General features: G+C 45.8%; 1 protein-coding gene across 6 annotated transcripts in view; it reads left to right on the top strand.

The window, feature by feature from the left end:
• The first annotated feature begins 1,376 nt into the window (after nucleotides 1–1,376).
• LOC117776056 (plakophilin-4-like) overlaps nucleotides 1,377–13,651 on the top strand; it is a 30,716-nt gene continuing 18,441 nt past the window's right edge. The window contains exons 1-5 of one of the 6 annotated variants that reach the window (XM_034609768.1): nucleotides 1,377–1,600; nucleotides 2,602–2,804; nucleotides 12,256–12,368; nucleotides 12,905–12,939; nucleotides 13,543–13,644. In XM_034609768.1, coding sequence (XP_034465659.1) covers nucleotides 1,519–1,600; nucleotides 2,602–2,804; nucleotides 12,256–12,368; nucleotides 12,905–12,939; nucleotides 13,543–13,644 — 535 coding nt within the window. In that variant the 5' untranslated portion in view covers nucleotides 1,377–1,518. Of the gene's footprint in view, nucleotides 1,601–1,634; nucleotides 2,001–2,601; nucleotides 2,805–12,255; nucleotides 12,369–12,904; nucleotides 12,940–13,542; nucleotide 13,651 lie in introns of those variants that run through there. The other 5 variants (XM_034609766.1, XM_034609797.1, XM_034609778.1 and 2 more) reach the window with 5 other exon arrangements.

Here is a 13,651-nt window from a genome sequence, read left to right as displayed (position 1 = left end):
GATGTGTCATGTTCAGCACAACAGTGTTTGTCACTTTTCTCCGCACAATATATTTAAGCAGCGATGCATAATTCATGTGTATTATCTGTAGTATTAAAAGAAAGTGTTCTAAAACTATAGACGCTTTACTGTGCTTAGTGACACTTTATATTATTTAGCAGTACAAGGAATGGAAAATGTATCATCTTTGGTTATTGTTTGCTTCTAAGAAGAATACGTACAGTATTTATGTTTTAAAACGTAATCCTCCTCCTCCCTGTGAGTTGGTGCCGTTATCAGTTTATAAACCAGTAGTGGGAACCTTTTATCGGCTTAACTTTGCAAAGTCCTCCCCTGAAGTCACATTACTCTTTTACCTGCAAGTGTTAAAACTCTCCTCTACCAGAGAGAGAAGATTGTGTTCGTAGTGAGAAAACAAATCCACCAGATGCACCTCAATGTAAGACCAAGCTCAATTTGATGACTGCACAAAGACTCTATATTATCATTTGAATAAATGGGCATGTGCATGTAAATGTGTCCTGTTTTTTCTACAACATGAAGGAACGTGTTACTCAGTCGTAGAGGAAATTGTACTTTCTAGATTGAAGTTACTTTATTTAAATTCTGGGAAATTGCTCATCAACAGTTTAACTCTGAGTTGAGGCACATCATCATATTTACCTAAAGAACTACCCTGTTTTCTTCAGGAAAACTAAGTTAACAGTGAATTAAATCAAAAAATCAGATCAGGGCTTCAAATGTACTCGCAAGTGAACAGAAATTAACAGTTAAAGCAATTACAGAATTCCCATAAAGGGGCAGTTCACTCAAATTAGTACGTTAAAAATGTCTCATACCTAAATTGTTTTTTCAAATGTTTCGTGCAAATCCTGAAAAAAACTGTTTATAATGATTCAAATAAAATAAGTTTATCGTCCACTGAAAAAGTTGCAGATTAATGTTTTGTATCGATGGAGTAATCAATGAAGCAACTAATCATTTTGTTATAATTATGAATTGGTGTCAAATTTCTGATTATTAATGTATTTCAAAACTTGGACATAGTTTTTGGCCTAAAAAGCCTGTAACTATATAAAAAATTAAAATCTCTATCTCAACTTTTATGTCCAAAATGACAAACTTTAAACAACTTTAAAAATAAATATATTCCAATTGTTCACTCCACATTATGTTAGCTGGTATGTTGACCTAGTATCTCATCATTTTGGCTCAATATCCTTAGCTTCTTTCTAATAATTCCAAACTTAAAGAAAAAATCTTGGCACAATTGCGCATGCATGCGTTTGACACCATTTCCACCGAAGTGGATGTGCCACCTAAACTCTGCCGTCACATCTCCTATCGGGAAGCCCAGAAGGATCAGTCGGGCTCTTTAGCAGTGTAGATCACGCGCACGCGCAGGCACTCACGCACGGCCGCCGTTGCAGGCTGCATCCTCCCTCTCCAGCAGCAGCTCCTGTGCGCGCGGAGCTGCGTCTCCTCCTGCAGCCACCGCGTGCAACGGTGCATCGGCGGATGATCGATTCCTGTATCGTGGGGGGGAGGAGAGAGAAAAATAACAATCCACAGCCGCATGGTGACGTCACGCCGCTGAAAGGTAATCGTGGCTGGGCGTGTTGGTTGATGGGAGGGAGGGGAGGGGAGGGGAGATGTGGTCGGGTGCCGCGCGGACGCCAGGGGTAGATGGGTGCATTGAACCCCCCTCCTCCTCCACACGCACACGAGGAAAATAAACACTCGGGTGTGATATAGGCTGCTGCGCGAGGTGTGCGTGGACGTGCACGCGGCTGTTTCGGCTGTTTGTTTTTGTTGATTCGTCGCGTGGGGAGTGTAGCGGCTGTCACGGCAGCCCGCGGGCGGAGGATGGATGCGTAACGGGACGGATCGAGCCAGCTGTGGCCTGCTTCCGACGGCAACATCTGGCCGGTGAGTCGCGGGCGGCTCGCTTTTTTTTTCTCGCGCGGGAGGCTTCGGTTCGAGTCCCGCTCTCCAGCCCCGTGAGTCGCTGTGACCTCGTCCTTGGCTGCCGGACGGCGGCTGAGTGATCGATGTGCGCGTTTGACTGACTGACAGGCTGCTGCGTGTGACATGTGATGGAGGCTCATATGAGGCTGTGGATGTGATGGAGAGAATGAACGTGACATGCTGGGCAATGCATTCAGTGCGGGGTGCATGCAAACCTGCAAATGCAATGCATGAGCTATTACTGTTACTACTGTTTGTGCCATTGCATGCATCACTGGGGGGTTAAACCCCCACTTGATAGCCTCAGGAGATTAAATATATGCATGTATATAGATATATATATATAAAGCACAATAATCTTATCATTGAGCCTCCTTATGAATCCCTATAGAAATCAATACTACAGGTGCACGTGAGTCTCCTTATAGGAATATTCTAGTGCTATAGGAAGGTCACAGGGGTGTAAGAGAGCTTTAAAAACAATCTCACCCAGTTTAAGGTCAAAGTGAATCCCTGCTGGATTATCATAGTGGGTGAAACACAGTATGGTCACAACATGGTAAACACTCAAAGCTCCCAGTGATTCTCTGTGCATTGTTTCTCCTCCTTGTCCACATCCTGACCCGCTTGTAGTCCTTCTGCAGGGTCAGAGAGGGCGCCTCTGCAGCCAGCCGGCCCCTGACTGTCGCGGGGGGGAAGAGGTGGAGGAGATGGAGGAGGGGGACGTGGAGGGGGAAGGGCCCATGGCGGTCAGAGAGGGGCCGGGCGACCACAGCCTCCTGCCGGACACCAGCAGCACGACCACCACCAACCTCCTGGCGTCTGTCAAAGAGCAGGTAAGGAGGCACCTCTCCTGGTCTCACTCTCCTCTGATCTGTGCTGCTGATTCCGCGGCTGCGCTCTTTACCTTTCCCCCGAATCAAGGATCTTATCTTGTGCAGGATGTAATCCACGTGTCCTGCTCTCCCTGAGACCCCACTGCACACCAACACCCGTCTAATTTACGAGGCTACATTCCCAAGGGCGGGTGGGGAAGGTTGCGAATGACAGATAAAAAAAAATGCAGGGCTGCATTTGTAAAACGTGCTTTGTAACAAACTGCATGTTGTTAATATTTACGGTATTTAAACTTTGAATGATTACAAAGCAATCAGCCATCATGAGACAAAGGGCCCCTGGACTCTGGTGCGAGGCCCCCTCATGTCTCTGTAGTGTCTCTGTCGTCCTCCCTGTCATCATTCTGTGGTCATTTTCAGCCTCGATGCGCCTGTTTGGCATCTCTTTGTAGTCATTTTTAGATCGAAGCCTGTGACTCACCCAAATTTACCGAGCAAATCCGAGTATTATCTCCAGATGAGACCAAAAAATGCGACGGGTCTCCGGGCTGAACCGGCGGAGGCGCCCATAATTGTGGACACGGTGGATTTGCAGAGAGACGACTTGCAGCAGATCACATGAGGTCACCAGATGATTTTTTTTTTATCATCCCTGCGTGAATTGGAGCTTTATATGAACCGACAGCGCCGTTATCAAAGTGTGACTTAGTTCTTGTTTATCACACATTCCAGTTGCAGTTTTCGTCTTCTGGTTCTGATTAAACCGAAGCATCCCCCCCAAAAAATGTTCTCTGTAGATTCGGTCTTCTACAGTAACACGCTGTAAAGTTTAATTAATGCCTCAGAAACACTGACACATCGGATTGGAGCGTGGAACATTGATATGAACTAACAGCCAGAGATGTTTTCTGCCACTAACTTTTTTGGGTATTGAGGCTAGAGACACTCGCAGCCTCCGTCGCTGTTATTTTTATGTTTCTGCTTTTCTCTGAGTCAGTCTGTTCCCCCTGTTCTCAATAATGCCTGGACAGTGGCCATGTTCTCAACTTAGTCCCCCGGTGTGTGCCTCTAAATCAGGTGCACGGCTATTTAAAGAAAGAAGGCTCTGACTCTTTAAATCTGCAATTGCTTTTCTGCAAACGGACAAAAAATGTGGCTTTTTCTGACGTCTCCTCTGGCGTGAAACTAAGGGAAGGGTCGTTTCAGCTTCCTTGATTTCTGCTGTGGTTCTCGCTGAACACAGCGGGAGCAGCTCTGTCACCCCTCGATCGCACCTCGCTGCCTCAGAGTCTCTCTCTCTCTGCAGCTGGAAACGTTTCTCATTTCACCTGAATGCATGACTGACGCATCGGTTTCCTGCAGATGCAGTGTGCTGCAGAGCAGGAGTTGCAGTTGCTGGATGTATTTGTTGTTTTGTGGTCTGCTTTCCCCCTCGTGATGGAAACACACAGAGCTGTACAGCGTTCATGCAGAAGCTGATTATTTCAACGTCTGTATGTTTTTCCCATCAATCCTTATTGCTAGGAGCTCCTTGCACGTAGTTTTCCATGTTTGATCTGCATGTTTTCAGGCGAGCTGATAGAACAGCTGTAGATTTGGTGGAGTGTCCCATGCATTTCACATTTTGTCGAGGTCCCAGTTAGGGTTGTCAGTCCACCCAGGGGCGTTGCAAAAGTGGAGGCAAAGCAGGGAAGTGCCGGAGGCCCCCAAGCTGGAAGGGGGCCGATTACATTTGTCAGCAACAGCAGTCTATTGGGAACCCCCTTAAATTCTATAAAGACTTACAGATGGTTCGGGTGGTTTGATGTAAAACTTTTCTTCTTTACTATTATTTATGTGTATGCATTGCATTTGGAGATTGGAATGATGTGGTTTGGCATCATGTGTTTCCTTTGTGTGGTTGGGGGTCGTTCGGTTGGATGTACAGTCTTACCCCTGGTCCTTTTTTCCCTGGGGCCCCGAAAGTCCCCTGAAAGTCCACCTGGATCTTACGAATAAAGAAAGTGTGGTGATCATTTTTTCCTCCATCTTCAGGGGCGTACAGTTAACAGCTGACATAGTACCCACCTACACGAAGCACGACTGCGTTCTAAACTTGGACGTCGACGAGAAAGCCAACATTTAATCATGTAGCTTGCTTCCAGAAAATGTAATCAAGTTGCTTTACCTTTCTCTGCGTTGGAATGCAGGTGGCCACGCTGCTCAGGCGTCGAATCTACCGCCTGCAGTTCCTCCTCAGAAATGTCAAATTAGACATGCTAAATGGAGCGCATCAGTTATTGCCTTCCATTGTGTTCAGGCCCCTGATGCTTTTTCCGCTTTGCTCTCATTTAGCCCATTAAACGCGGAGAGTGATAGACGCGAGCGGGGAAAGACCAGAGCAAGCCGGAAACCCAAAACCTACCCGGTGTCGGTGCCCAGTTCAATTCTGTCACTTCCTGAGCAAACATGGTGAGATTGATCAGATGTTGAGACAACAGCCTGGCAGCGGCACTGCTCCAAAATGAAAGATGAGACGTGTGTTGCTGCTCTCTGCATCGTTCTGTGAAATCAAGACAGGAATGTGTGTCTGATCAGAGGTTCACAGGTCTGTCCTCTTTTACTACACCAAACATTTGGGTTAACACTGATATTTATCCTTCAACTGATGGTCACATTTTTCTTCCAGTTTGGACTAAAGCCCATTTGACATCCAAGAAATAGATTTTGAGAAAATGTTGGTAAAAATACCAAGGAGGATTTTAAGTGCAACTCCCCACAGGAAGGAACCAGTTAGTTTAGTGTAGCTCAAAGGTGATTGCTTGGATTTAGAACATACAGGAGGGAACCTGTAGGGAGTTACTGCTCCAAACCAAGAAATAGTCTTGCACATGTATTTCCAACCATTCAGTATGGATGGACATACGCAGAGCAGGGAAATGTACCAAAACACCAAAATGAGCACAAAAGCATGAACTTAATAAAACAGTGTACAACACACACACATCAGCTTGTTGCAGCTGTTCATGGAAGCCACACATTTTTTATGTCGCATGAAATATTTAGACCCAAGACACAAACTCTGGCCGCTGCGTTTTTTAAGAGCACATTAGGGAAACTTGATCAGATCTCGCAGCAGGGTAAGGGTTATACCGACTCGTGATTATGACCAATCACGAGTCGGGTCTCAGCTGTCAATCAAGACGTTTCACCCCGTTTTTACAGCATCAAGTAAGTAGTTAAAACCAAAACGTATAAGAGACAGGAACACGTACGTCAGTGTGATAAGAGTGACCAAAAATGACAGAAACCATCTTTGAGAAAAACATTATCTGATGTATATTTAACTTTTTAGTTTGATTAATGTCCCATATAATATCCTGGAGGAGGCAGGGTGCCACCAGGGGGCGATCGAGACACTTTGGCTCATGTTGTCCATCTTCATATACAGTCTAATATACCAGTTTTTTTTATACTGTTTAAAAAAAGCTAAGCAACTCTATCTTTCGTTATTTATAATTACATTTTTTTGGGGAGCTTCTATCAAAATGTGATGAGGCCTTATTAGGCTTCTGGTGGTGTCTGTGCAGGCCAGGTCCCAGTCTTAAGAGCAGAGTCCCGCTGTGTGGATGTGACGCATGGCGCTCCGGAAAAAGAACATGCATGCTCAGCAAAGCTCTCCCCAGGATGGAGGGAGAAAACAAAAAGCTCAATAGAACGACAACAACCCGGGCCACGTCAGCGCTCTGCACGCTGATTGATTTTGACAATCAGGGCCAGAAACAGCACACGCGTCGTCAAAGCAAATTCACAGAGCGGCCGATCTCCATGTGGATGATTGACAGTCCTGTGCGGCCTGCTGTTTCCTGCAGAAGGATCGACTTAGATGAGGCGCCAGGTCACAATCTGAATCTGAGGGGTTAAACCAGCTCCTTCAATCCAGTTACGTCACCGCCTGGCTCTGCCCCTGATGACATCCGAGCCTCTAAACTGTTGCTGTCTGACATCTGAATTCCGAATGCCTGTTCTGTCATATTTCCGGAAAGGCAGAGCGTCTGTTGTTTTGCGGTCTGCCTTGTTGACTCCAGATCTCGGATGCCCGAGGTTGCCTGTCAGCGTTCTGCTGCAGAGTCACCGTAGTGGAGGAGGAGGAGGAGGCTAATTTCACTTGATCCGCACTGTGTAAATGAAAGGGGAGCATCCACCCTGGGATACTGTTTCCGATCCCGTCAGAGTGTGATGCTCCTCGCATTTCCAGGAGTTATTTACTCTCCCAGTGAACCCGCGTTGCCTCCGCCTGCCTCATCTAGTTAATGACTTCCACTGTCTCCCCAAATGCCTTTTGACAGCCCTCGGAAAACGAGCACTACTTGTTGCTTTTTCCATAAAGGTGGGCGTTCGGGTGTATAAAGAGACCGAAAGTGTTTTAATCCATCTGTGGGTTATGTGAGTAGGTGGAGAGAGCAAGAGAGAGATGGAAAAACAAAAGCTGGATGTGCGGCATTGTGATCTTTCAAGGCGAAATGTGGGTGTATCAGGAGCTCCTATCCGCTCTTCTCCCTCTGATGATTGCTCAGCATGTGATTGTTGATCTCTGGCGCAAAATGGAGGCCTAGAGAGAAGCAGAAGACGATCACACTTCAGTGAAAAAGTTCCTTCTGTTTCAAAGATGTCGCTTACATCAGTGTGTGTCCCGTTAAGATGTTCTAGCGAGAGCTGCAGCCTGTCGCAGCAGCAGAAGTAGGTTGAACATTTCACGGATCTCACAGATGCGGCCTGGATAAAGTGGATAAACGTCCTGGGCTAAGATTAGACACAGTGCGGCGGAATAAGATGCAGAGGTCTGTGGATGGTGTCACTCGATAAGATACAGAAGAAACACTTTGTGACGGCGCACAATAAGCCGCGGCGAATCGTCCGGTGGCCCCCGGCTGGTAGGAGACATCGCCAGGCTTGGCTTCGCATTGGCCTGGCAGGGCTAGGCGTGTTATCCAGACATCACGAGGTGACGGGCGCAGGGCAACGCTCCGCTTGTCCCCCAGAGGCGTGCCGTAACGTGGCGAGGTTGGAACAAGGAGCGCTGTGTGCTCCCGTCCTGTCTCCCTGCTGCTCTGAAGTGATGTAGGCAGATGCAGCAGCAGAGCGGGGCACAGTCAGCAGGCGGTGACGCCGTGAGAGTGTGTGTGCAGCACGTTTTGAAGGCCGTGCTGTTTGAGCGGCACACTGCTGGGTCCCCTGACACTCGTCAGCGTGTCAATAAAACATCTGAAACTGTCACTTTATGCTCCGGGGGGGAGGTCTCGTTCATTTCCCAAGGTTTTTACCTCACATCCTCCTGTGTGATTATAATTGTTCTGTTGTTCACCGATCTCGCTTTTTATCACCTTGGAAACCCAGTCACTGATTGCAGTGAATAGGTTTTTTGTCTCGCTTGGAGGTCTATTGGAGCGTATTGTGATATTTTTGTAATGCACTTGCTGTCTTTCAATAAATGTTCCTGTGTGAGCACCAACCTGAAGCTGCAGCTTGTAGGGCTGCAGCAGTACGATTCATTTGATCAACTTTGATCAACCAGTTAACGCTTGTTTAGTTCACCCAGATATTGGGTTCAATCATCTTCCACTTATCCGGGCTCGGGTCACGGATGGAGCCGACCCAGTAGGGCATTCCTGATGCCACTCGTAGAACGTAGAAAAACAGTGGTTTGATTATTTGACATAATAGCTGTGACTATGTACAATTTGTAATCTTGAAATAATGTCGCAGCCTTTTCCTGCAGTCGCACAATTCATTTAACATTTTGCCATACTTTCATGCAGCTGCCTCGGGGCCATATCAGCCCTAAAAGTGGACAAACATCTCTCCAATTAACTGGGAATAATTGCCGCAGAAAAACCAACACTAATTAACACGGCCGAATTAGCTCTGCGTAGCCGGGCTCCTTGTGGGAATCATTAAAGTTTCATGCGGTCTAAACTAAAGCGACGTTGTATGGACGCTCCTGTGTTTGTGTGTGTCTGGCAAACCTCTCAAGGTGTTTTCAGAGGCGGACTCGTGGCGTCTGAAACCAGGCCAGTTCACTTTACTTCGGCGTCTGCCTCCCACGTCTTCACTCTATAGCGAACGAGATGCGAGCAAACAACCGACATGATGGGACCATTAACTAAATCACTGTGCACCATCTGACTAAAGAGACTGCCAAGGCTCCATGCATCACATGGCCAGAGCTGACCCAAATACAACAGGGCTTTTGTCAAGAGACGTAAACAGATGAAAATCTGCCAGCGTGGATTTAAGTATCTTTTGTAGTTTTTAAGGGATTATGCTTTGAAGGACGTTTACTCTACTGTACTAGAAAAATGATGGTGTGGACAGGGTGGTAGGTCGGCAGGCAATTCATGTGATGATATCCCACATTTAAATGTATTCAGTTGTTAAATGGATTCATCATGATGATTTCAATATCTGCAGTAGTTCACTGTCATTAGTTTAAATGACAAAAAGGGTGTAGTGTGTTCGGTTTTGAGCGGAAAACTATTCTCGCGAGGGAGTTTTTCTCACCTCCCTCCCGGTTGGAGACTGCCAGAGATCCAGAGGCCAGACACCCTACAGTCTCCGGCCTCTCCCCAGGTCGGACACTGCTTGGCCTTACAGGAGCTTGACCCCTTGCGCATACTGCCCCAATCACGTGCACGGGCCTGGTTTATGTGTGTTTACGTGCTCGTTGTTTTCAGACTAATTAAACCCCATATGGAGGTGGACTGTGTGCCACGGTTGGCGCCGGAGCTCTTTCAGGTTGCGGCGCTGCTCTGGGACTTCGTTTAAACGTGTTTTTTTGTCATGTAAACCTGACGATCTGGAGAGAGAGAGTGAGAGGGAAGATGAAAGTGACAGCTGCAGTGATCCACCAGAATGTGAACTAAACTGAACAGATGTGCCTGCAGACACATTTGTGTGATTTTCAGAGTTCAGCACAGATTTTGAACTAAAAAAAAGAAACAAAAAAGAAAGGTTTCTCTGTGGAGCGTTTCGAACATGAACCACTCCCAGCTGCCACACTGTGGTGGGGCCGCTCCTGCAGGAGTAATGCTTGTATTACTACAGAGGGACATGATCAGGGATACCTTAAATACATATATAATAAATAACAATACATACAAAACAGTGAGGATGAGGAGGAACTACAAATGCGTGCACAGTGTTATTTTTGATAGTGGAAAATATTCCCCGAAAACAAAGTGATCCAAACGTACAACTAGCAATCCGTTTCTTTTATTGACTCAAACTACAGGAATGAGAGAGATATTAAATCTTCAGAAACGATAAACAAGGCAGTTAACTGTGTCCCAGTCAACACAGTGACCTTATCAGAACCCTTCACTTTGACATTTCCTGAATCACTGCACGACAACGTTTCCTGGGAAGCTGCGCGTCTTCCAGCCAGGTGCTTTCTTTTTCTTTTTTTTTCATATCACGTTATTTGCAGACAGCTAATTCTCCAGCGGACCTCCATGATGACACCAGCTGTGGTTTTCTGGAAGATTTATGAAGCAGCTGGCGAGCCTCGGTGTTATGTAACAGAATACAAATGAGAGGGTGCCAAAACTACCATCCGTCCAGGCGCACTCTGCAAAAAAAATCGGTTTCACTTCCACACTCTTGAAGGAATTGGATCCTCATCAGCTCCGTGGGCTTAAATAAGAGGCATGTTTTTACTACTGTGGTGTTTAGGTTGTCAGAATTGACACAAGTGGGCTCTGATGGTTCAATTCTATTGATATTTTGAGACAGATATCACATTGTTGCTAGAAATGTACAACCAACGAAAGCGTTGAAAAGGGAATCTTGTTAAAGCTTCGTTATCGTGAATACACTGGGTTTGCAGGGGGAAACGAGAGGGTCATTTAGCCCATTTAGTCGTGATTCACTTAAATCATGTACAGAGCTGACGAGCAGCATCTGATTCCCATTAACCTGCAGTGCACATACTCATGCACAGCTTGTTCTGTAGGTGGTACAGACTGAGAAAGAGAGCACAGGGACAGAAAATCAGGCAGACCTAAAAATGTTGCCTCTCTATTTTAACGATCTTAATTGCGGCAAAAGTTTTAAGTCGGACCTGTAACATTTGTGCTGTCATCCCCATAAGGCCCCAAAGCTTCTGCAGGGGCCTTCAGTTTCTCTGAACGATCCCCCACAATCCATCACACCATCCTCTCACTCCCCTGAATTTGTATACCGACCCTGCCACTCCCAAAAAAAACACTGAAGCCGCGGAATGACTAAGAGCGAGTCGAGAAAGATTACGAGAGAGGCAACATGATGAAAACCTCGGAGCGGTGACGTTGTAAAATAGTTCACTCCGCTGTGATTAATGCACTGCGATGATGCTTAAAATAAAACAAGCGATGGCGTCCCTGTGCGAGGGAGAGAGGACGCAAGTGATGAACGATTGGACAAACGATCGGTGTTTTTCAGACAAAGTGCTGTTGGATTAACTGTAAACTCACAGAGTCGAGACGGATGCGGCTGAACTGGATGAATCTTTAAAAAAGCAAGAAATGACGTGTCGAGTTCTCAAGAAAACCCAGAGCATAGAACAATCACTAAATCATTTTAGAATCACTTACAAGAGCAGCAGGACAGGTGTAATTTGCACAAAACTAATTCAGGCCACTTTTGGTTGACAAATCGGGGCCAAAACAACTTTGCTATGTAGGTATCTTGCAATTATAACCATGTGACGTGACATAGGAGCAGCAGCAGCAGCGGCGGCGGCGGCTGCAACATCGGGGACGTATAGCTCAATCGCTGCCACCACCATGCGAGGGACTGATAAGGGGATTAAATTATGGCAAATATGAGAACAGCAGACCCACTGCAGACTCGACTCGGAGCTTTCTGCTTTTTACGTCTCAAGATTTGACCCAGAAAATCCCGGAAGAGGAGAAAAACCGAGCCAACAGGGAGGCCGTGCATTGCTTACGCACCTGGATTGTTTTAGGTATTGGACATTTTAAAGGGTTTGGTCTCACTTATGTGAAAACACCGACTCAGGATTCATTACTTCTAATGGTTGTTTTAATGCTAAGAGTGAAAGGAACTTGCAGTTTGCTTATGATCTTGCCCCGAAATCGCGATTGAACCATTAGCTGCTCAATCATCGGAGCTTTGCACTGGTATTCTTCAGCTGTGTGTAATTACATTATCTGAGCTAAAGTCCATTAAGAGGTTGTGGACACAGTTTTAGTGTTTTTAAATCTCATATCCACTTTAACAGGTTTAAAAAAGGCTGCTGTCCCTCAGCGAGCTCTCAGCCGGTGAGAAATCAGTCAAGTCATGCCGGCTGAATACAAAATGGGTTTTACATTTAATTCTAACTGGCATCAAATAGGTCTTTAAAAGGAGGCTTAAATTGCCGTGTCATGGCGGATGTCGGGTTATAATCACCGCCGTAAATGTCTTGCCGTAGGAGCTGCAGTTTGAGCGGCTGACTCGGGAGCTGGAGGAGGAGCGGCAGATCGTGGCCAGCCAGCTGGAGAGGTGCATGCTGGGAGCTGAGTCGCCAGCGGGAGACAGCAGCAGGTAGGTTTCTCGCACTGAACCACAACAGATCGCATCTTATTGGTTTTTGTATTTTAATTAATAAATGCACATAATTTTTTCTAACTCCGCCTGGATTACGCAAAAACTACTCAACTGATATCCAGGAAATTTTGTAGAAGGGTGAGCCATGAACCAACAAAGATCCCAATAAATTTTGGTGGTGATCCAGATTCAGGATATTTTTTTATAGGGCTTTTTTCAACGTTTTCTTTGATTTCTCACAGAATAATTAATGAATCTTGATGAGAACAATCATGCATCATTAAGGGGGTGATATGTATGAGTGTGTGCAATTTGATAAGTTAACTAAAAGTCATTAAAACTAAATTAACAGGAGCTGCAACATTGCTTTGCTTGTGCACTGAAAGTAAAGGGAATCTTTGATAAAAATATGGACATATGTATATGCACAGTCTTCTTTCTTCTACTTGTTCTTATTGAATATAAAGTATTGGTCTGTGACTCTGATTTTGATTTACGTCTCTCTCTCTGCCCTCGCATCTCTCCTCCTGAAGCTCATCGGAGAAGTCGTTTGCATGGAGGTCTGCAGGTACGATTTCTTCCTTTCATGTTTTATTCTAAGCTAAAATCGAACAAGTAAGCTGAAGGATCGGTGCCACAGGTCTCAAAAGAAAAAAAGCATGATATGAAGTGTTTCCTTCTACTGTAATTAAAGGAAAATACCTGTTAAGCTACGTAGAGTTTTATACACCACAGTTTGAGATGAGATAAAATCCATAACACTTCTAGAAAACTTTTCTCCCCATTTAATCCTCCAAAGGGCTGAGAGTTGCCGGGAATGCAGCGCAGAGCGGTCAAGCAAAACAAAACTGTGTCTCCACCAGTTCATCTGGGCTTTGAATTTACTGTTCTGTCACCGACTCCTCTCCTCCATTTCCTCGCCCATACCTCACTGTCAGTGTTCCAATAAAACAGATGAACAGCGATAAGATGCTGCAATTTTCCGTGTCAAAGAATTGATATACTTCACTTCTAAGATTAAGAGGATCCTGTCTGCAGAGGAGATGCTGCTCAGTTGTTTTCATGCAGACGTTTTTATCAACAGTTTATCAGGGGATGTGGTGTCACTTTTTCATGTACATTCACCTAAATGTTGCTGAATGCTTTTAACTATACCACGGACACTTGGCAGGTGGAGAGTCGCAGGGCGGAGCCATGGAGGCGTCTGGACGCCACCTGGAGGCGGAGGAGGGACTCTATCTGCCCGAGCAGGACCGCAACTCCCTGCATGACAGTGAGGG

The sequence above is a fragment of the Hippoglossus hippoglossus genome, chromosome 2, assembly GCF_009819705.1.
Source record: "Hippoglossus hippoglossus isolate fHipHip1 chromosome 2, fHipHip1.pri, whole genome shotgun sequence".
Classification (NCBI taxonomy): Eukaryota; Metazoa; Chordata; class Actinopteri; order Pleuronectiformes; family Pleuronectidae; genus Hippoglossus; species Hippoglossus hippoglossus.
This window is presented reverse-complemented; position numbering and strand designations above follow the sequence as displayed.